At 42.7% G+C, this 22216-nt stretch overlaps 2 protein-coding genes across 2 annotated transcripts; both read left to right on the top strand.

The window, feature by feature from the left end:
* The first annotated feature begins 7176 nt into the window (after positions 1-7176).
* LOC119013595 (ectonucleotide pyrophosphatase/phosphodiesterase family member 7-like) lies at positions 7177-14184 on the top strand. Its single transcript, XM_037088279.1, has 6 exons — positions 7177-7537; positions 7980-8125; positions 9720-10349; positions 11764-12013; positions 13715-13841; positions 13934-14184. The coding sequence occupies exons 1-6, from the start codon at positions 7303-7305 to the stop codon at positions 13992-13994; spliced, it is 1449 nt and encodes a 482-aa protein (XP_036944174.1). The 5' UTR covers positions 7177-7302; the 3' UTR covers positions 13995-14184.
* A 1388-nt stretch (positions 14185-15572) lies between these two features.
* Positions 15573-21270, top strand: cbx2 (chromobox homolog 2 (Drosophila Pc class)). Its single transcript, XM_037088278.1, has 5 exons — positions 15573-15759; positions 15860-15903; positions 17794-17859; positions 18070-18139; positions 18217-21270. Exons 1-5 carry the CDS (start codon positions 15688-15690, stop codon positions 19543-19545), a joined length of 1581 nt encoding a protein of 526 aa, XP_036944173.1. The 5' UTR covers positions 15573-15687; the 3' UTR covers positions 19546-21270.
* Positions 21271-22216: the final 946 nt, after the last annotated feature.

The raw sequence follows: 22216 nt of genomic DNA, 5'->3' as shown, positions 1-22216 counted from the left end.
GTTCTCCGTTCGAGCCTCGACTGCGGTCCAGTTTTATATGATTTATGTGACAAACTTTATCAAGTAGAGATTTCCAGAAAACTCCAGAAGAACATTTGTGCTCTCCGTGATGAACCTTTTGAACTTCTCACTTCTCTGCTGCCACCCTCAGGACAACTTGAACATGAGCGGCGACCGCGAGGGGCTGAGAAACTCCACACAGACCGACATGTTACTTTACAGAAGGACAGACATGTTTACAGCCTGCTACAAGAGGAAGTTTTCCTTCAGCTTCCCCATTCATGATGACCGTGCTGGGTGAATTTTTATAAAAGTCTCAGTGTCATAAAAAGTCACGTTTGAGTAAAAGTAAAGATATCGTGTTAAAATATTAGTTATAAAAGTGAAAGTCAGCCACTCGAACAGCAACTATTCATACTGTTTTACTTTGTTTACATGTGGCGGACCCTGCCACAGTGTTCTGGGACCTTATTGTCCTCTGAGAACAGCTTGTTGTTTATTCACTTATGGAACAAATATCCTTGTTTTTATTACCTCATTAATATTGTAAATATTAAAATTCTGAGTTTGAATTTCATCTGCAAAACAACAACTTGCCTAATTTTAATTTTCCAGAAATAAACATGTACGTATCAAAAGTACAAGTCAAAATAAGTTTGACATGTACTTACATGTACTTGTGTATGTATACTGTGTACTCTGGGTTTACTGTGGTGTACTATATACTATACTCAGTTTTTTCTTAATTTATGTTTGTTTTTATTTTCTGAAATCTTGCTGATAAAACAGATGAATTTAAAATTGTGCTCCTTTGACTCAGATGCAGCGTGAAATCTGAAAAGTGTTTAGTAACTGAGGTAAAAGTAAAAGTATTAAAAGTGCAAATTTTGCCTCCAAGTAATGAAAATTACATCGCTTGTATTACGGTTATAGATTATAGTTTTGCATATTTAAGGTTGGGGGCACGTTGGCGACACCTAGCTGCTAGCTGTCAGTAAACAGGCTTCACTTGGCCTCTCTTCAGCTTCACCCACGCTCCACCTCTTCACCCATTTTTTTGAATTAGACGTGGCTTGAGTGCAGCGAGGCACCGCCAACATGCCGACGCCTGAAGCCACACATCTGACTCTTAAGAGAAAACCTAAGGGTGACATAACAGAGACCGCGACCACGTTTTATACTCGGTGCTCGCTACATGCTACTGGTGCTGGTAAATCACCACAAACAGCAGAAGAATCAGTGTGTTGTTTGTCTTTATGTTGCATAATAATTCTACATTTTTAACTATTGTGCACAAAAACCATGAAAAGACCAAAACCACCATGTCAGTCTGCCACAACACTTCCTGACAGTTCCACAGATTTTCAGCTGCTCACTAGTTTTTATCAATCGTTGCTTCATCAGGAGAAAATGGTGCATCTGTTGGGACTATTGTGTGTGGCAGCAGGACGGTGTGTGTGTGTGTGTGTGTGTGTGTGTGTGTGTGTGTGTGTGTGTGTGGGGGAGTACAAGTAAACTACAGTGTGTGTGTCCATGTCACAGGAGCATCGTCGCAGCTCGCCGATGTGTTTTTTTTTTAAGTTCAAGCTCAAGTTTTTTTGGGACAAAGCAGCACGAGATCCGTCAGGCCTTGAAGCACACGCTCGGCACTCAGCGGATGCATTCACGTCGCTTTTGGTTTCTTTTTCTCATTCGCTGACAAAAAGAAACGAAATATTAAGTATTTGTAGCCTCGTGAAAGTTTTCATTGTACCGCAAACTTGCTGTCTGCAGTCAAGGCTTCCTCATTGTGTGCGTGCTCAATGCCAAACAAACATATTTAATGCATTTTTCTGCCTCATAAAACATTTGTCAAACAATTCTCTGTGTTCAAACCAACATTGTTTACATCTGCTTGTGCTTGCTGGTGGGCTTCCACAGTCAATATGTATACAGTCCTCCTCGGTCAGCGAGGAACAGGATCGCATTACCGGAGGCACTGCATTTGCTATAACACAGCACACTATACACACAACAGAAAGAAACCTGCTTGTGCTCTACAACGCCTCCTCGCTGGAAACTCTACAAGGTATCTGCTTCTTTATTTACAGATGTCTGCATCTTGTCATTACTTGTAACTTGTACAAAGATCCAGATACACGGTAAAAGCGCAAAACCAACTCCTTTTCTGGAAGGACGGTATTTATGACGTCTTTTATGGTGAAGCCTTGAGCTGATCATTAACTGCATTTCACAATTTTTCCAACATAATGCACCAATGAATAACTTTGCTGCAAAACACAGGCGCTATATAACAAAGTAAGCACGGCCGTGTTTACCCTGCAGAGCGTTCACGAGAGCGAATGAGGAATTAGCGGAGAGGAAAGCTGATACACTGCAGGTCAGCAGCTGTGAGAATCAGGACGCTCGGCGGACTGAAGAGAAAAAGGAGATTACGTGCCGGTGGTCCGCTGAAGGAAGAGCTTCAGTGTTACTGGAATATCTGCTGTCATATTCCTGCTGTTCAATTCTAATACAGTACGTAACGTAACGCTGCGCCCGCTCAGGCGGAACTGACTGCCACCCACTCTAAATGTTAATCTCATTGTTATCTAATCAACGTCAACACGCATAACAGGAGCAGCGTTCACATATAGACTTTGTCCAAGGATACACACAGACACTCAAGGTCAGTCTGGAGTATAAATGCAGGTTTTGATTAAGTGCCGACATGGATATCAGATCGTTAATGGTACAAACTGTACGACTCGCAGCCATGAGTGGATGTGAGCGGAGCGGACTAAATAAATGTTCAGCGTCTGTTCGTTTAAAGGTCCCATACTGGGCTGATCTTCAGGTGCAAATTGATATTTCATTTGTGTTTGCATGCTTTTTTTTTTTCTTTTTCTTCTGGGGCCTTTTAATGACTGTAATTCAACGACATGGCAGCTGAAGAGTGGCAGGAAGCGAGGAGAGAGAGAGAGAGAGAGACGGAGGCTGGGACTGAATCCACGACGTGTTTGCATGCCAGTCTGCTGTGATTGGTCAGTTCTCACAGTGCGTTGTGACATCACAACCTTACAGAGATCCTGACGTCTCGTTTAAAGACACGTTCTCTGGATTGAGTGTTTGAATACTTTCACAGACCTGTTTTATAATCAGAGAATCAGAGAATACACTTTCTACCCAATCGGATCTTTCACTCTGGCTCTCCGGGCCTCGGTAACGGCCCGAGCCCCGTGCTGTCATCACATGTTGACCTGTGTGGGTGTTCACTCTACTGGATCAGTACAATTACCACAGATTGACACACATGATTTCTTGGTTTCAGCATGTCAGTTTGACAGACATCTTACAGCCCAAAGTGACACCTTCAGATCTAAAACCCAACGACTCTTCATTGGCTGTCATTAATGACAGAGCAGAGCAGCAAATCCTCACGTTAAAGACGCTGGAACCAACATTTTTAACACGAAAACTGACAGAAATCGACTAAACGGTTAAACATCACAGCACTACTTAAGCAGCCAGGTCACCAGAATAAAATATTAACTTTTTATTGTTCCTGCAAAAACCACAGGGATGTTTAAACTTGTAACAGAATAAATGTTGGTAAAAATCACCAGACTACAGAGATGCTTCAATCCTCAGGCCTGAAACTTCTGAACTAATCCTCAACTTTGAATTTACCTTGTAAACGAAGGATATGTTCTTTATGGTGCAACTTGAGTTTCTTGAGGTCTGGTTTTCTTTTTTTATGCTTTCAGTCTGGTTAGGTTTAGGCACAAAAAACACCTAGTTAAGGTTCAGAAAGAGCATGTTTTGGCTTAAAAAACACTCAAAGTCCTGATGTCTCGTTAAAAATATCTGGTGTTGTTGCCCCAAAGACAGCTGCAAAATATCCTCGTGTATTGTTAAAAAGATCAGCTGGAAAAAGTCCTGCATCAGAAAATATCCCGTTTTGTTGCCCCAAAGTCGGCTGCAAAGATGACTGAAACGCTGTCTCAAACTGTGGCTCTCTCCTGTCCGCTCAGCATCTTTCACATATGGTAGAAACATCAATATGGTTTATATAACAAGTACAAACCTACAGTTGAACAACACAACCTTGAAAACGGCACAAAGTTTGAACATATCCAGAGTTTACGGAAACGTACGTTGCCAACGTTTATTCCGTCTTTGCTTCCAACCAAAATCTGATGAAACGTCACACTGTGTTTCTCCAGCATGGCGTCAATTAACTGTGTTGGACAGACTGTTAAACATGTTGCAGAATCAAAGACACGCGTTTGTATGAGTCGTTTTGTTAGAGAGCTGTTATGTGAGAAGCGCTGTGCACTTCCTGCCGTTTGAAGTTTCACGCTTGGCCTTATTTGCATGTAACCTGATAATAAGCCGTTCATGCATTAAAAAGTTTGTTTGCTCACAATTCAAAACACATCGATCTCGGCACGCCGGCGTGAACTTGATGGTCTACTTCCAGTCACAGCAGGGAAAGAAGCAGCTTGCCATTCAAACGCCACAGTGAGCAGAATACCGATGAAGTACAGAGTGTTTTTTCACCTATAAAGGACGGTTGTGTTGGTGCCTTTTTTTCTTTCTTTTTTTTCACTTTTAGATCTCACTCCCTCCTTCCTTCATCTGCAATTCTGATTCAGGAGCAAACATTTCATCTCATTTATTTTATTTGTTTAACAGTTTGTTTGTGTGCGAGATGACTCAGCGGATGTTTTCTTTAAAACCTAAATCCTCACCGTCGCACTCAGAGCTACATTTGAAAATGTTGTGATTTGGCATCATTTTCTAACAACTCTGCTGACATTTAGGTCTGTTGTGTAAAGATTAAATTAAATCCTTACATCCATACAGCGCTGAAACACCTACTTGAATTGTCTGCGTCTGAAAATCGAGCAGCTTTATTCTGAATGTTTGTTCAGAGACACCTCATGTAAAACTAAAGAGGCTGTTTCACAGTAACTAATCTTTAAAAACTCGACAATATGTCTTGAAATAACTGACATTTATTCTCTTTTAAACAACTTTCGTCGGGTCTGATTCACACGTACAAACTATCAAATGAGAGGGAAACAAAATTAGGTCAACTTCAGAATCAAACAATCCACATCTGCAATAACTTTCTTCATTTAAAGTGTGAAAATTGGTGTTTTTATTAGCTGATTTGAATTCTCTATCTTTTGGACAATATGTCTCATGAGCGGCAAAGTTGTTTTAAGAATATTTATCGCCATCGTGGCCCAGATCTGCCCCAAGATACCGTGTGGAATGAAGGCACATGGTCCGGGTCACAGTTTGGTCACATGTCAGTCTTGGCCCAAGTTTGGTCCACAGTTCATCTGTATTCTGGTCTGCTGGATCCGGCCCAGACCCGGGAAGGTGCTATAAAAAAGTAGAGAGGCACTTTTGCCAACTGTCCCCTTTAATCTAATCAAGCCTTACATCAATCTAGATAGCTCTGCATCGCTCTACATTTCAAACTACCCACAATTAACCGTAATTAAAGCTCACCAGTTCCGGGATTTGCATCGAGTATTACTCACTCATAGATACCAGGCTGCTTCTTTAACACGCCTGATCCAGAAGTCTTCAAGTATGTGAGAAAAATACAAAAGTTAATGAGGTCTTTTCTCAGCCGAGACCCGTCCTCTGTCCAAGCTCTGTGGAAATCCGTACAATAGTTTTTGGATATAATCCTGCTGACAAACCAACAAACAAATCAACAAATAATGTAATAAAGTAATCAAGTTTTACTTACTGAAGGTTTATTATCGTAAACAGATTATCAAATGAAAGTAAATCGAGAGGGTGTGTGGGAGTTCTTTCAAAGAATAAATAAATGTCCTTTATTTGATCAAGTTCAAGAGTTTTTTCGAGTTGTTGTGACAGATTCAGACGTTTGTAGAGTACAACTTTTATTGTCTTCCTATCTTTACGGATGTTGTAAAAGTCGTACACAGATCGGCCGAAGGTGTCGTAAAGTTATGTCTCCAGAAACTAAGACACAGAACATTGTATCCTCAGCTTCTTAATTTGTCTGTCGCTGCACTCGCTCCGGCTCATATTGATGAAGTTGTTTTGTTTTTTTAACATCCGAGCGAAGGTACACCCCTGCAGTGGTTGCACACGAGCTAGCGGGGAGCGCTAAAGGCAAAAAAAGAAGAAAAAAAAAGGAACCCCTCACTTTTCTTCTTCAAGAAAAAAATGTGCGAATCCCTGTGGAACGTCTTTGCAGGACTGAGAGGGTCAGATAAAGTTTGCTCGCCCCCTCAAGTTCAGACTCTGTGTGTTTGATAAAGTTCTCATAGTGAAGATCTGAGCTTCGCACCGGTCTCAGCAGTCAGAAAAAAAAAAAAAAACACTCCTCCAAAAATCTTGCTGACGGTGGACGACGAGTGGATAGAGTTAATACGAGGAAAGCTAATGAATATGAATGAGGTAAATGAAAGCTGATGAATGTTATCCCTTATCTCCATAAAGATTGGACAATTCCCTTGAACCTCCACCAAGGACACACACAATAAAGAGCGAATTTGAAGAGTTAGCGTGTCTGGCAATTCGATGGACGTTGATAAGGTTACATCGCAACGCAGTGATATATATTATCAAGATGAGAAGGCAGGAGTGTGATCTGAGCTGAAACACCGAGGAGGGGGTGCACTGCACGTTTCTAATAGTTTGTCCATCGTCAAGGCAATTGCTCCGAAAATCAATGTCGAGTTTTTTTAACAATATCCCGAGGCTAATACACACATTAGAGTTATTACAATGAATACGTCCATTAGGGTCTTTTCTCCCCCCGAGAGACCACTGCCAGCTGACGAAGAGATATATACTCTCATTTTCCTCTTCATTTTCCCGGTGTCAGATCAATCATGCACCATCCCAACTCAAGGTGAAAGCCATCAAAGTGTCATTCCCCCATTGTCGGTGATTCACAGGAAACTCCGACACACAGACGGGCCGCGGCAGACAAACAGAAAGACAGCATCAACAAGCGAGTTGGGGGGGGGACAAACAACCGCGATGCTCAGGGAGATTAATCTGCTTTACTGCCGGTACTCAAGAGCAAAACACGGGGGGAAATTCACTGTGAACACAACTCCCAGCTGTAAAAAACCAGCTCATAAACATCATCAGTGCCGCGTGTGAGAGAGCGCTGAGATAACGTCTGTCCGAACTACGTGATAAGATAAGTTGAGGGGGAAACTTTGCTCGGGAAGACTGTCGGGGCAGGTGAGAAGCCAAAAGGTTGGACCGGCTTCAGGATCGAGTCAGTTGACATCTGACGCAGCGTCTGTGTGCACCATGCTGTGGGCCGCCAGCCTCTGCCTCCTCTTGGCCTCGTCCGTCCTCGCGGCGCCGACAAACAAACCGAGACAGAAGGTGCTGTTGATCTCCTTCGACGGATTCCGGTGGGATTACGACCGCGATGTGGACACGCCGAACCTCGACAAAATGGCCGTGGACGGAGTGAAAGCCCTGTATGTCACACCTCCCTACCTCACCATCACCAGCCCGACACACTTCACCCTCTTGACAGGTAAAGTGTTTCATTTTCTACAACAGTGCTCCCCAGTTGGCAGGGGATCTGCATATCATGGCGGGGGGAATAGAAGAACCCCCCGCTCTGAGTTTACTTTGGAAGGATTGAAAAAAGCCACGGGTAAAAAGGAATTAGTTGTAATTGAATGTCCCAGGGTCCAACAGCTTTTATAGCTGAGTAAGATAATTATGCTTGGATGACTGAGAGGAGGAATTCTGCGCTCCCTTTCTTATTTTGACTCTCAAATCATCAGAGCCAGCTAAAAGAAATTTAACTTCCTTGAAATTAAATTCCTCTAATCTCCGAAGTTGGTCATAAGACCTTGTCCAAAAGCGTCATGCCACTCAACCCGTTAAGTTGATAGAATTTTTAATGTGAATGTGTCACGCTGTGAATAATGAGTGCGAGCTTTTCGACTGACAGCGATTCTCCTCCGCAGGCCGCTACATCGAGAATCACGGGGTGATCCACAACATGTGGTTCAACACCACCAGCGGTCAGAAGTGGCCGTACTATCAGACTCTGTTTGTGAATGAGTGGTGGGACAATGGCACTCTGCCGATCTGGATCACAGCGCAGAGACAGGTCTGTGCAGCACAATTTCCATCTTATCATCCTGAGAGACTGTTGGGCTGTTTACAGCACTAGAAGCCATTTCTCTTGACAAAACACCTCTGAGAGCCCGCAGAATCATTTCAGCCCAGATTGCCGCAGTTACACTGCAAATTATTTTGTGGGGTATAGATGTTAACTGCATGCAAATGACAGCTGCTGTACCGCTGGCTTAAAGGTAAGGCTGCAGATTTAAAGGAACAGTTCACCCCGATGATGAAAAGTCAGTTATGATCTCCTCACTACCGTGCTGATGAAAAGACGGGATGTTTAATCAGAATTGCAGTGTTCTCCGAAACAACTGAAGTAGCTTGGGACACAAAATGGCTCCGTAACAGCTCGTCCAGCATCGTCCAAGCCTACAGAGGGCTACAAAAGATGTCATCTAAACCCTTTTTAAGCCAAATTCTTGAAAATAGCCACAAAGCTAAATGCATTAGCATGTACCCAATCTGAAGCGGGCGCACAAGCTCGACGAACAAGAAGCTAATAACGTCTTTTCAAATCAGTTTCCAGTCCCGAGACTTGTGACAGTGCTGTAGTCAAGAGCACCTAAACTGAAACCAAATCGTGAACAGGAACAGAGATTATCAAGTCTGAGATAAGAATTGTCTAGGGCTTGAGACCGAGGCGGGGACAAGACCGGAGCGAGTCCCACACAATAAATCATGATAAAATGTGGAAGCTTTCGCAAAGTTGATCTGAAATATCCACAATGGCATAAAAACACCTACAGCAGACAAATGAAAAATCCTCGACATTCTTTTATTGCCATATATATTTATGTGGGTGCGCGTCTCTATAAATGTTCCATCAGCAGAGTCTTAAAAAAAGAATCACCAAGCACTGAAGAGGTTGTGTGTGGGAATATTACTTCAATTTCAATGAGCAAACAAGTAAACAAACACTCCCTTTTTTTTCCATATTTTAGCGCTGACCTGACATCGTACATTTTGCTTCCTCAACAATTAAGTTTTCTGGGTGACTCACGTCGCAGAAACTTGTCGTAGAAACGCGCTAAGTTAAGAAAGTGGCAAACAATCGATTGAACAAGACGAGACTGATTAAAAATGCAGCTGATCCCTTCAAAACGTTATATTTATGTTTTTAAATTAGTTCCCAGCTTCTTCAGTTGTTCAGGAGATTTCTTCAACACTGTTTTTTTTATTTTATTGCTCTAAAACTCAAATATTTTGTGGACCGCAAGACTTCACCCGACTCTCCGTCGACATGGTGGTGAGTAGATAATAACTTTTGGATTAGTTTCATTTATGGGTGAAATGTTCCTTAATGAAAATTAACTGGCAGGTTAGTTGATTCTGGGGAGAGATAGCTGATGACTGAGTGTCATTCCCAGGTCAGACACAGATGCTTTGAGTGACTCAGCCATTTACTGTCTTCCTCCAGAGTTGACTTTCCTGCCCTTTGATGAAAAAACCCAGTGATTACTGATTTGGCTTCCTTGGATGTTGACCCACAGTGTGAACAGATGAACTCTTGGTATCACGGCAAGCGTGTTAAGAAACATGTTTCATATTCATGTCTCTCATTTTTCCGACCGTTTCAGGGTCGGAAAGCTGGCTCTCTTCACTTTCCTGGCACAGCTTGCACTTACGACGGAGAGACCGCGATGATCCAAGAAGTGGAGCCAATTCTTTACGACTACAAGAACGAGACCGCTTGGCAGGTGAACACCGACAAGGTGATGAGCTGGTTCAGAGACCAGGATCTGGACTTCGTGTCCATGTACTTTGGCGAGCCAGACGGCACGGGCCACAGGTACGGCCCCGACTCCCCGCAGCGCCGGGAGATGGTCGCGCAAGTTGACCGACAGGTGTGCTACATCCGAGAGTCAGTTAACCGACACGGGCTGAGCGACCACCTGAACATCATCATCACAGCTGACCACGGCATGGCCACGGTGTTACGCGGCGGTCTGGTGGAGGAAATCATCTTGTCCAAGATCCCGGGTTTCTCATTCAGCGACCTCTCCTTCCACCTGGTGGATTACGGTCCTTCCGGGATGCTGCTGCCAAAGCCGGGCATGCTGGATAAGGTTTACAACGCCTTGAAGGGGGCCCATCCGCACCTCCACGTGTACAAGAAGGAGGACATGCCGGAGCACTTCCACTTCTCCAAGAACGAACGTATCCTCCCCATCATCTTGTGGGCCGACATCGGATACGTAATAAACGGGGTGCGTTCTATCTTTATTCCTCCTCAGCAAACAAACAAACAAATCCCAGAAATACAACTGCTGAATGTTACAATGTTACCCGATCACAGCAGCGGCCGAACGCGTCAGGTTGGATGTTTTCTCTGACATTACCGACTCGGGTTTTGGCCAGAAATGAAACACGCTGGAGCCGTAAAGAGATGTGCAGCAGCAGTTTTCTGCCCACTGCAAGTCCTATTGATTTACCCTTTAAAGTCAACAGTTACCTCAGTTTGCCATTTGTGCCCCACCAGCGTGCCAAGTGCAGCTTTAAAAGAAAAAAAAACAGCACCGAAATGTGGAGAAACATTACTTCAGCGCTGCTCCGACGCTCAGATTTCATGCTTTAATGGTACTTTAATTGTAACTTATTAACTGGAGTGAGTCATTAATGTGATTATGACCCAGTCGTAAAGAAATCAAAAGACAATGATACAGAACGGTTAATCTTTACATGCCATCCCAGTTTATTCTAGAAATATCCTAAAGTCTTGACTACATAAATGCTTAAATTAGCAGTTGAGCTGAACGTTTTTTTCTTTCTTTCTTTTTTTTTTTTTTTTTTTTGCTCACAGGAAACGGGTGAAACTGGGCTCTTAGCACATTACAATTTTAATCAAGAGCATTTGCACGTCCTCGGGATAATCCAGGCCTGGCTGATGACATGCAGTGCTCTCAAAATGCTTCATGGAGCTATTCATGCCTCAAAAAATTCAAAATGAGCGTTTCTTTTTCTTCTTCTTCTTTTTTTTTCATTCCACTCCACTGTGTGGTAACTTTTTGTGCCGAACGTGTCTGTCGTTAATTCATCCAAAGGCTGGAATAATTAAATAAGAAGAATGTTTTCAAACGCTTGAATGTGAGGGCGAAATAATCAGTCATGATGAAACTGGTTATCTTGGGTCTATAGGTTCGGACTGATGATCGTGACTCTTTGTTCTCTTCCCTTTATGGCCACTTAAACTCCTTTTTAGTGCGATCTGTGAGCAGGATAAGCACACCGAGTCTGTTACATAATAGCTAAAAAGATAACCGGGCGCTCACACACTCATATTTCTGTCACGTTTTGTTGATAACAGATAATATATACGACAATAGCATCAGAGGAGTGTATGTCTTATAAGTGTTTTATTAAAATGGAAATTCAAGAGATGGATTTTTAATTCTCCTTTAGCCTCTTTCATTGGCTGATAGTCGTCACAAAGAGAAAACAGGCTTCACTCGACTTGTTCTCTTGGCCAGCACCTCCCTCTGGTGGCTAATCAGGAGCCTGCACGCTCTTGCTGTTAAGGTCACATTAGTAAAACCACTGTCTTATAAACAGCGAGAGCCTGATTGAATCGTACAGACTGGGTCACTGAGGTTATGTCCTCCTTCCCTGCGTGTCCTTCTGCAGTATTTTCCGGTTCAGTTCAACAAGGGCGAGCACGGCTACGACAACCAGGAGATGGACATGAAGCCCTTCTTCAGGGCGGTGGGGCCGGCGTTTCACAGGAACCTGCAGGTGGGGCCCTTCGAGACGGTGAACATCTACCCCTTGATGTGTCACATCCTGGGCATCGAGCCGGAGGTCAACGACGGCGACCTGAACGTCGTCAAACACATGCTGGTGACGAGTGAGGCGACGACTCCAGAGACGACTCCGGGTGAGTTTGCGTCTGACTAATGAGTCTCTCCACGTGGCCTCTGGAAAGTGTGTCACTCCAACACCTGCTCCTCCATTATGAGGCCATTCATCCATCATTTCCCTCTTCACATATGTTCCTACGGTTACAACTAGAAAGTAGATCTGGCACCGCTCATGGGATGGTTGTAAAGATTTTAAGGATGTGTAAAGATCTGGTGCCAGGTGTCTGACGTTAAAACAGAGACACTGCAGAGTTGCCTGAAAGGACTTTTATTTTATTATTATTATTATTATCATTAGTTTTCTTGACCACTTTATAACAATTGTGCATTTGTTGGGAACTATTTCCTGCAGCGGATGAATCCACATTTGGTGCTCGAGTGAGTATTTTGCTGTGTGTATCGGACTGAGTCGAAACAAACTACGATGTGTGGGTTCGTGGTGGTGAACTGAAGGACTTCACATATTCTCAAGCTAACAAAGGCAAGAAAAAATAAAAACTGTGCAGCCGTGAAGAGGTTTCTAAAGAACATCCATCTCTTACCGCTGTAAGCTGCTGGAAATCATTTGTTAGGTAAAAGGTTAGCTAAAGATCCATAACATAACACGTGTTAGTTTAATAAATCCAACGTTGGATATACATTTATAAAACATTCATCATCATCCAGTCGCTGCCGTCTACCTCCAGAATGGATGTGATCCTTTTTTTATTCAATTTTCTTTATCAGGTTTGCATCGAACACTTTGATTAGACACAGTCGGACTGGTGATAAATCAACATCCTGGTCCTTAATATCGTCATAACGAGAAATGAAAGCAGACTAACCCTCGCGTCTCGCTTGGGTGGAGATCTGCACATGTTCGCCTGCTCTGTTACACTCATACCGGTCCCTCCTACAACAACAGCAGGTAGGAACTGATGTTAAAGCCTAAACAAGCAGACGTGAAAATACAATTTACGATGTAAATACAATACAACACATTAAATAATAGTTAAAGTGCTAAAAATTATGATGACATGAATATTGCATTCAGTTTAATTTTAGAAGGCAAAAATAATGTTGCGGAAACATTCCTACTTATGTTGTATAATTAAATATTGTATATCGTTTAATTTAATAAAAGCAGAATAGCAAACATGATGAAAATGTAATGTGTACACTGTGGTATTCTTCATTTGTTTAATTGTATGGCATTAATATGAAACGTGATGTTCTTGTGTGTTTTAGCTGACACAGTTCAACATTTGTTGTGTTGTGTTTTAGATGTTAATCATCTTCACAGTTTGGTGTGTTTGTCTGCCAACGGAGGCGACAAAACCTAAAGAAACCAGCTACCTGTGTTAGTAGTGTTTCCATTTTATGTTAGTTTTGTCGCCACACGCCTTGTTGTGTTTCCTGCTGCAGGATCCCGATGACACTGCAAAGTGTTTACAGTCAGCTGGATCTCACTGCTGCATGAAAACTAATATAGGAAGAATGTTGTGTCTCTTTGGAAAGAATGCAAAAGTTGTTATTGCGCCATCATGTGGTTAGTTAATGCGACTTACTGTCAGAGTAGAGGCAGTGCTTTGGTCCAGTTCAGATCCTGTTAGGGGGGAAAAGCAAGAAAAGTAGAATAAATGTAAACACTGTGGGTTAGAATAACAGCTCCAGGCCTTCCATAAACACGTGATGTAAAATTGAATGTGTTCTCTGTGTATTTTCTGTTTTTCTGTCAGTTAAAGCTCAAAACTCGACCAGGCACAACGTCTTCACTGGTCTGGCTGCAGTGGCTGGATTTCTCACTATAGTTTTCATCGCGTCGTTAGCCAACAAGTTCATCAGGAAGTCACACAAAGACAAAAGGTAATGACTGAGTAATTAGAAACTAGTGATTTACTTGTCTTTATTCATCTCTCAGTCCTGACCCCCATTAATTTCTGTCCTGTGTGTTTCAGAGAGGACATTTCTGACAATCTTCCAGAGAAAGACGAAGATTCAAAAGTAACTTCATTCTAATCGTTGTGCAGAAAAAAGACTCTACAGTCTGAGAAACGGCTGCCTGTGGACGGTCCTTTCACTCCTCACTGATTCTATTATTTATACCATGTAAATAATGTAATGATTAATTATTGCTGGTTCAAAAATGTGTAATACAAATGAAGAGAATTGGTGGAAAACAATTAATAAAGTAACTTATCAGCTTTGTCTTTGTTTATTTGATACATCTGATGAGTAATGAGAGTTATTTGCTGCCTGTGTCACAACTTGTTAATATATAATACATAATATCATGTAATTACCTTTAGCTTACTTGTGTTTATGAAGTTTAAATGTGCACAACGGGGACATAAACATGAAGCAGCAGTTCAGCCTGATTATTTACATCTATTTGACAAGATGTTTAAATTATTTTAGGTTATTTAAATGTGTTTTAATTGATGATCTGAAATGAGAAATCCTGATTTTATTACGTCTGTGTGAACATGTTTCCCTTATAGGACGGTGGCTGCTGAGGGACATTTTAAACAACCGCTTTCTCAGTTGCCCGCCTCTCTTCGCACAAAAGAGTCAAGCTCGGCACGATGGCGGTACACTTCCGGTTTTGACTTTCAAAATAATACTGCTTTGGCTATACTGCTACAAATACTAACATTACAAAGTTGAACAGATTAAAAAACTTAATATCATTAACTTTGCACTTTAATGAAAACTTTTTTTAAATTGTAATTGATTGTTTTTTCAAATAACTTTAAATGTACAGTGCAAACATTTGATTAATTAGTAGTATTAGTGGTGTATTAAACTTTGTAATAAAAAATACATATGTAAGGAAAATGATTCATGATATTTGCCTCAAAATAATACATGGCAATTATTTACAGTACCAGAGTAAATGCACAGTTGAATAACTGCACCCGAATCCAAGAAAGTGAAAAAAATACACGTGTATACTATGCCTAGGAAAAGCATTCATTCCCTTGGATGTTTTCCCCTTTTAGTGATTTGAGTAATGGACTTGTGGTTAATATAATCTGTCTTTTTTGACAAGAATTTATGAAATACAAAGATGCATCTGACTTGAAGGTGGTGAACACAAATACTTATTTTAAATTATATCTTCTTTTTTTATTAATGGCATTACTTTGTAGAAATCTATTTATTTTTTGTTAGTTCGTTTGTTTTTTTGTAAAACTAACTGGAGGGGAGCTGCAGGCTGTTAAACTCCCCTAACTTAAGCTCCCCTCCAGCTAGTTAGAAATAAAGAAGCCTAGACAAGAGAACGAGAGATGAAACATCCACAAGAAACAGAAACACGTCCAGTATGCTACCAGAGACAGAATCAGAATCAGTATTCCTATATTGTCCCAAAATAAGCAGTAAGTAAATAATAAGTAATAAGTAAATAAACAGTATGATTATAGGTAAGAAACAGAACAGAACTATCATTTACCTGAATTATAACCAGTGAATTGTTATGTCAGGTAGAATCAAATCTGTAACCTACAAACTTACATTACATCGGTCAACACTGTCTTACAAAAAATCTCACAGCCAAAGTTACTGATATGTTCCCAACGTGTAGCTGCGATCTTATTTTGAAGGCCAGACCGCGAACATCCGGTCCCGCGCGAGCGTCACTGCGATTGGCCTGACGGCGCCTCTCGTGTTTCTGATAAAAGCTTCTTATTCGGGGCGAAGGAAGGCAGACATGGAGGAGCTGAGCGCCGTGGGAGAGCAGGTCTTTGATGCCGAGTGCATTCTGAACAAACGGCTGAGAAAGGTCGGAGCCGCGAGACAAACGGCACTATCGACACCGCGACATGTTTCTTAACGGCTGTTTTTAACGAACCCGCTTCTTCTGTCGGCCTCTTTTCTTTCAGGGAAAGTTGGAGTTTCTGGTGAAGTGGAGGGGATGGTCGTCCAAGTAAGTAACGAGCGGTGCTGCTCAGCCCGAAACAATGAAAACAACAACAACGTGTCGCTTGTTGCTCTCAGTCCGGAACGAGCTAGCTTACAAAAAAACAAAAAAAACAAAACAAAATGGAAATTTAAAAAAAAACAACAAAAAACACCCGCTCGGTTGTTTAAAACGAACGAGCGACTTTAAAACTACAACGTTGTTTTGTTTCCCCGTTAATTTAAAACGCAGGACACCAATTCTGCCTCTTTTTTTTCAGTCGCTTTCTTTTGTTCGTAACATCTCAAATTTTTGGGAAGTTGGCGGAAAAGCTGAGACAATATTCCGTTAGCCTGCTTCAGTTTATATTTCTGCCTTTTGAGAATCATTTTAACACATATTTCTGATAGTTAGCTCATGTTTCATCCTTGACTTTAAGCAAGTTTTGTGTTGTGTGTTAGTGGGACCCCCTCCCCGCCCCCCCCCCATCCAGAGAAAAACAACCCCTATGTCAAATTTGCCAGGATTATTTAATATTAGATTAATAACCAGTTTATTCAATGTTTGAAGTCGTTACATAACTCCACTTTTAAATTGTTTTTTTTTAATGTGTTTTTATTAATTTTTATTCTGCATGTTTGCTGTTCCTTGTGAAGCTGCAGCCTGCCTTCATTTCTTGTCACTTGCCCTTTTCTGTTCTCTCCACATTGTTGCTGTAATCCACCATCAATGCACACTGTTGCCTGCCAGCTCCATGGCTTTCTGTTAGAACCACATCCTTTGTGTGTGTGTGTGTGTGTGTGTGTGCAGGGGGAAAAAAAGGGGGTGGGGGTTGATTATTTCACTGGTGACTGCTGATCAGAATGGGCCATTCAACCAACAAGTGATGACTAGAGGGAAAGGTCATTTCACATGCATGTGGACAGTTTTCAGTTTGTATTTTGTAGTTGGTTTTTTATTCTAACAGGTGTTTTAATTTGAAATATAGTGGGGGAAGCGTAGCGCGGGTAAAGAAAATCAGAATAGGACACGTGTTTGTTGGATAACGCTGGATTTTGTCATGATGAACAGGTGCAAATGGAAATAAAAGGTTATTTATTTTGCCGTGCCGTTACCAAGCTGTTATTTTCATGACTTCCTATTAATGTCAGAGCTAAAACGGTGCTTCCTTCCTGGTGCGTTCAGTCGGGTTCTCACCGGAGTTGTTCTCGCTGTGGAAAATTTAAAATAACCCTGAACTGCGTCTGACTCGGTCGCTGTGGGAGGTGCAGTTGTAAAGCGCCGTCTGTGATGTTTCACTGAAAGAGCTGAACTTTCCCGAAAAATTCCCCACATATTTCTGTATCAACACCCCCCCCCCCTCTCAGAAAATATCTCTGCCCGGGATCCTTTTTACAGCCTTGGAAAATTGAGCACAAAGCTTGTTCGAATTTCATATTTTTTTGGGGGGGGGATATGGAATCCAAAAAGCTGGCGACCCTCTCACCCTCTGTGCAGCTGGCTGGTCACGTTGTAGCGCCGGGGCGGGACTTTGAGATTGTTTCGCGGTTGGAAATTGTTCCAGACGAAGCCAAGATTTGAATTGTGTGGGTTTGATTGTTGCAAAAAACAACATTTTGTTTTATTTAGATATTATTTACAAGTGAGAAGATGCACGTCTGTGTCTTTTTTTTACAGTTGTATCATAGATAATAGTTCTTTTGACCCGACTTGAATAGTTTTTCTCAACCAATCTTTAAAAAAAATTAGTCTCAGCTAACATGCAGGATGTCGTGGCTGCTGGAACAGCTGAGTCTGTTGAACAACCATTCTTTCTAAACTTTGAGGTCACTGCTGTGGCTTGAGGGCGGATTTGACCTTTCTGGGCTTCTTTATCTCCACTGCGAGGTTTGACTGTTCCTGTCAATTTTATTTCAGACACAACAGCTGGGAGCCGCAAGAAAACATCCTCGACCCGAGACTGTTGGCTGCGTTCAATAAGAAGTGAGTGTCCTGATTGAGATGTAAACACACCGATCTGTCTGTAGTTACGATGAGTAAAGATGTTGCGTTTTTGGCCATGATTTTGATGTGTTTATGTATTGTTTATTTCCTTTTTTCCTTCATGTTTTAATCAAATTTAGTCCAAACAGTCCTCAGAAAGTGTAGTTGATGAATACTCTTCAAACCGTCACTGAGCATTTGTTTTTACAGAGAGCAAGAAAAGGAGCTTCTGATACGTAAGAAAGGAAAAAGGCCGAGGGGACGACCGCGGAAAATCCTAGTAAGTGCAAATCAAAGCAGAATGTGATTCTTTGACAATTTAGAGCACAGTTTTTTAATATTTTCTCTTAATTTTAGGAAAATGTGCCCGAGGCTCAAAAGTCCAGCAGCTCTTCATCTGGCTCCTCGTCATCGTCCTCTGATTCCTCGTCCTCCTGCTCCTCCTCTTCATCCTCATCAGACGACGATGATGACGACGACAGCCACGTCAAACAGGCCGCCCCGAGCACCAGAGCGCGAGATCTTCATCCCGTCCCGCAGAAGAAGGCGCAGATTGTCGTGGCAAAGCAGGAGCCCCCAAAGAAACGGAGCAGGAAGCCTCCGCCCCCCGACGTGAAGGAATTCCAGCAGAACAAGGGCCCTCGCAAAATGTCCAAAGATACAGATCTTCCAGGAGCAATCAAGAAGCCGGTTCACCCGGCGAGCTTCACCTTCATGGGCTTCCATCGAGCCTCGGGTCGGGAGTTGGCGGGCGGTCCGAACAGGAGCCCTGTGACCCAGGGTGGGGCTGTGAAAAGCTCTGTGGTATCTGGCAGGTCAGTCCAGCCGGCCTCTCCCGCCGTGAACAAATCCAACCCGAGCAGGAACGCCACCGAGGGAAAGGTGTCTGTCTCCAGCATGAACAGCGGGGCAAGTCTGGATTTGAAAGCAGCTGCTAGTAAATCAAAAGGAGTAGCGGCGTTGAATTTGAATACATCCAAACACCCGACCCAAGGAACCACTCAGCATACACTAAGTTCCCCCAACGGACAAAAGAAACCGCAGTCCCCTGTGTCCACGCTGCAGCGGATACCCAATACTAAAGCAGTGGCAGCCTTACAGCCCAAGAACGCCTCCTCCAACCAGGGTTCTGGCATTCAGCCTCTCAACCTCCAGAACAAGCTGGTGCAGAGCAGTGATGCTCCTGGAAACGGCACCGCCCCGGTGTCAGGCCTGAGGAACGCAACAAATCCAGCAAGGAAAACTGCCGTCACAAATCAGGAGTATAATCCTCCAAAGAGTCTGTCGACCCCGGGAAGACTGCAGACGAGGAAGAACCAGCCCGGAGCAGACAAGGTCAAGGAGGCGACAGAAATCCAGACCCCCAGAGTCCAAGGCAGGCTGGAGAAGAGCGGCGTGCAGAAATCCTCCACGGAGGTCCAGAGCCAGCAGGACAGATCGGCCTCCAAAGATGGCAAGAAAGCCAAAATGAACGACATGAGCACGGGCGAAGACGAGAGCAGCTCAGAGTCCGACCAGGACTACGCTGGACAGAATCCCTCGGTCACGGTCCAGAACCAGGACTGGAAGCCGACACGGAGTCTCATAGAGCATGTGTTCGTAACGGATGTCACTGCTAATCTTGTTACGGTCACGGTCAAGGAGTCGCCAACCAGCGTGGGCTTCTTCAGCATCCGCAACTACTGACAGAACTCCACACAGTGCAAACCAGATGGGATTCTGGGGGTTCGGATGGGAAACTGGATAAACATTTGGCCGGAGAATTTCCCCCTCCCCCCGAGGTTCATTTGCTCTTCCTCTTCTTTTTTTTTTAGGAAAGACCAATTTTTAGGTTTAAACAAAAAGAAAGATAAACATCAGTTCTTGATTGTGATTATTTATTTTCTCATGCCTTGTGCAGCGGAGGAACAGAAATGCACGAGGAATGCATTTCAAACGTGCATCGTTACGATCCCGGACACAAATAACTTATTCATCACATCCATTTCCAAATATCAAGATAAAACTCCCAAATGTAGGTTTTTGAATCTATGTGAAACATTCATACACACATTCATGTTGCTCCCGATTCAGTTCTGTCACAACAGAAGACACAGATGAGAGGAATGTCTTTAAAGGGAGAGTGCACCCCAAAATTGAAATTCAAGTCATTATCTCCTGACCTCTGCTGATTTCTGGAGTTTCACAGCAGAACAGCGTTGTAGCATTCTCCTAAACAACTGAAGCTGCTGGGGTTTGGTTCTAAAATATAATAAAACAGAACATAAATAAATGAAATGACTTCATACTGCTCATCTGGCATAATCCATAAAGTCTCCGGAAGATCTAAGAATTGTTTACATACTAAGCTAAAAGCGTTAGCGTCCAGTTTGAAGTTGGTGCAAGAGCTTGACTTTCTGTCAAGGATGTAAATATAACATCTTCTCAAGCATCTCAGGGCTTCCAGAGACTTGGATGAGCTGCATGAAGCCATTTTTACGTTTATTTATCTTTTAAAATGAGTCCCCAGCTACGTCAGCTGTTCAGGAGAGTGCTCTAACACTTTTTCTGCCGTGAAGCTCCAGAAATGTTCTGTGGACTACTTAACTTCACCCGCCTTTCCATCGGCATGAGGGTAGCAGATAAGGATTCACATTTTTGGGTGAACTTTTCCTTTTAGTAAAGAAGTAAAAAAAAAGGGTAGACATGAGCAGGAGGGCTAGCTTCTTTGATGGGTAGCAGACATATAGTTCAGAATGTGTCAGTGTTGTGAATCCATATCAATCAATAGCTAATGTAAAGCAGTTTTAATTCTTAGTATATAGTATTGTTTATTTTTTTAAATGTTTCATAAATTAGCTACCTCTTCTGTTTACTTCAGCGTTTGCTGCATATGTATATTCAATTCTCGTGGGACTGGACAGCCTCTCCCTCCAGGGTAAACCATGACTGTGTCCATATATATTTTTTTTTTATATCGCTCTAAATGTATCATGCTCTTTAGTACCAGCGACCTGCAGACAGCCGCTGTGTTGAACTTCGTGCCTCGGAGAAGAAGTTTCACTCCATACCAGCTTGATTTTTATTTTTTTTTTCCCAAACGGGCCGAAGCATGTGGGGGAGTCAGATACAGTATCTGTGCTCCCCCCTGCTGTCGAGATAAGACCGGCTGAGGTTTTTTGCTCTTCTGCCTCTGCATCACTTCAAGGCTTTCACCAGCAGACTTGTGAATACCCTGAGAGTAAGTGCTTGTGTTGACACGGCAGGATGATCACGGACATTACAACCTGACGAGGCTTCCGAGAGAGCGAGAGCTTTTCATGAGCCGTTCAGATTTGTGAAGGCGACGGCCTTTAAAACCGCTGTGGGAGAGGTTGGGTGTGGACGAAGCCTGACAGTTAACCACTCGGCTTTGTTTGTCCTCGACCACAAAAACACCAGATTTTGTTCTGTCTGTTGCTGCTGGTGTTTCAAGATGTCGAGAACTGAAACACCAGATTCTTTTTTTTTTGTTGTTGATTTTGTTTGTTTTTTTTTAACTTGCAGCTGCAGACGTCTCATTTTCACCCGCCTGCATGGGTTCAGGAGCTGCGGGCCCGGCCTCCCAGAGAAGCAAAAAAAAAAGGTTTTTATCTGATGTAACGGAAAAGAAACCACAACAATGTGCGCTACTTTCTGCTCCCTCGAGAGGAGTTCAGCAACCAAGCACTTCGACTGAACTCTTCTGTCTAATCCTGCTCTGCAGACTGTGCCTTTCCTTTCTCTCAAAAGACTGAACACAAAGGCATTACCCCAAAGATAGCTAGAATTTCAGGTCGTTCAATAAAGGAGTACCCCCAGAGCATAGCACGGAGACTGCTGGACGTTTTTTTTTTTCTTTCTTTCATTCGTCTTTGTCTGAGTTGTTTTGAAACCGGAGCTGCAAGACTTAGCACAACAAATGTATGGAACTTAGAAACATATTTGATGTCTTATTGAGACAATAAGTCGGGTTAAAGATGGAAGAATACCTTCCATTCAGGACAAACTGCGAGACAAAAAGGAGTAGATTCTCATATTACAGGTGAAAACGGTGTCTCCTCGTCAGTGCAGCTCCAGCGTGTCCGTTTCAAAGATTAGTCCAGGCGTAATCAGACCGTCGGTTCTCACCAGCATGCGATAGGCTACGGGGTAATGCAAGGTGTTTTATATGAAAATGTTTTTTATTGTTTCTGATTTCTCAATGACCAGAACAAACTTGGCATATTTCCAGTTTCAGTCTTTTGTTTATTTTTATTTTTTTCTAGATCTACTAACCATCTCAATGGAATGTTCTCTTTACAATCTATTTATTTCAAATCAGAAGCCTTTTCAGGGTAGGACAGTGTCATCAATCCTT

The sequence above is a fragment of the Acanthopagrus latus genome, chromosome 23, assembly GCF_904848185.1.
Source record: "Acanthopagrus latus isolate v.2019 chromosome 23, fAcaLat1.1, whole genome shotgun sequence".
Taxonomy (NCBI): Eukaryota; Metazoa; Chordata; class Actinopteri; order Spariformes; family Sparidae; genus Acanthopagrus; species Acanthopagrus latus.
Note: the sequence above shows the minus strand (reverse complement) of the source record. Positions and strands in the feature narration are given on the sequence as shown.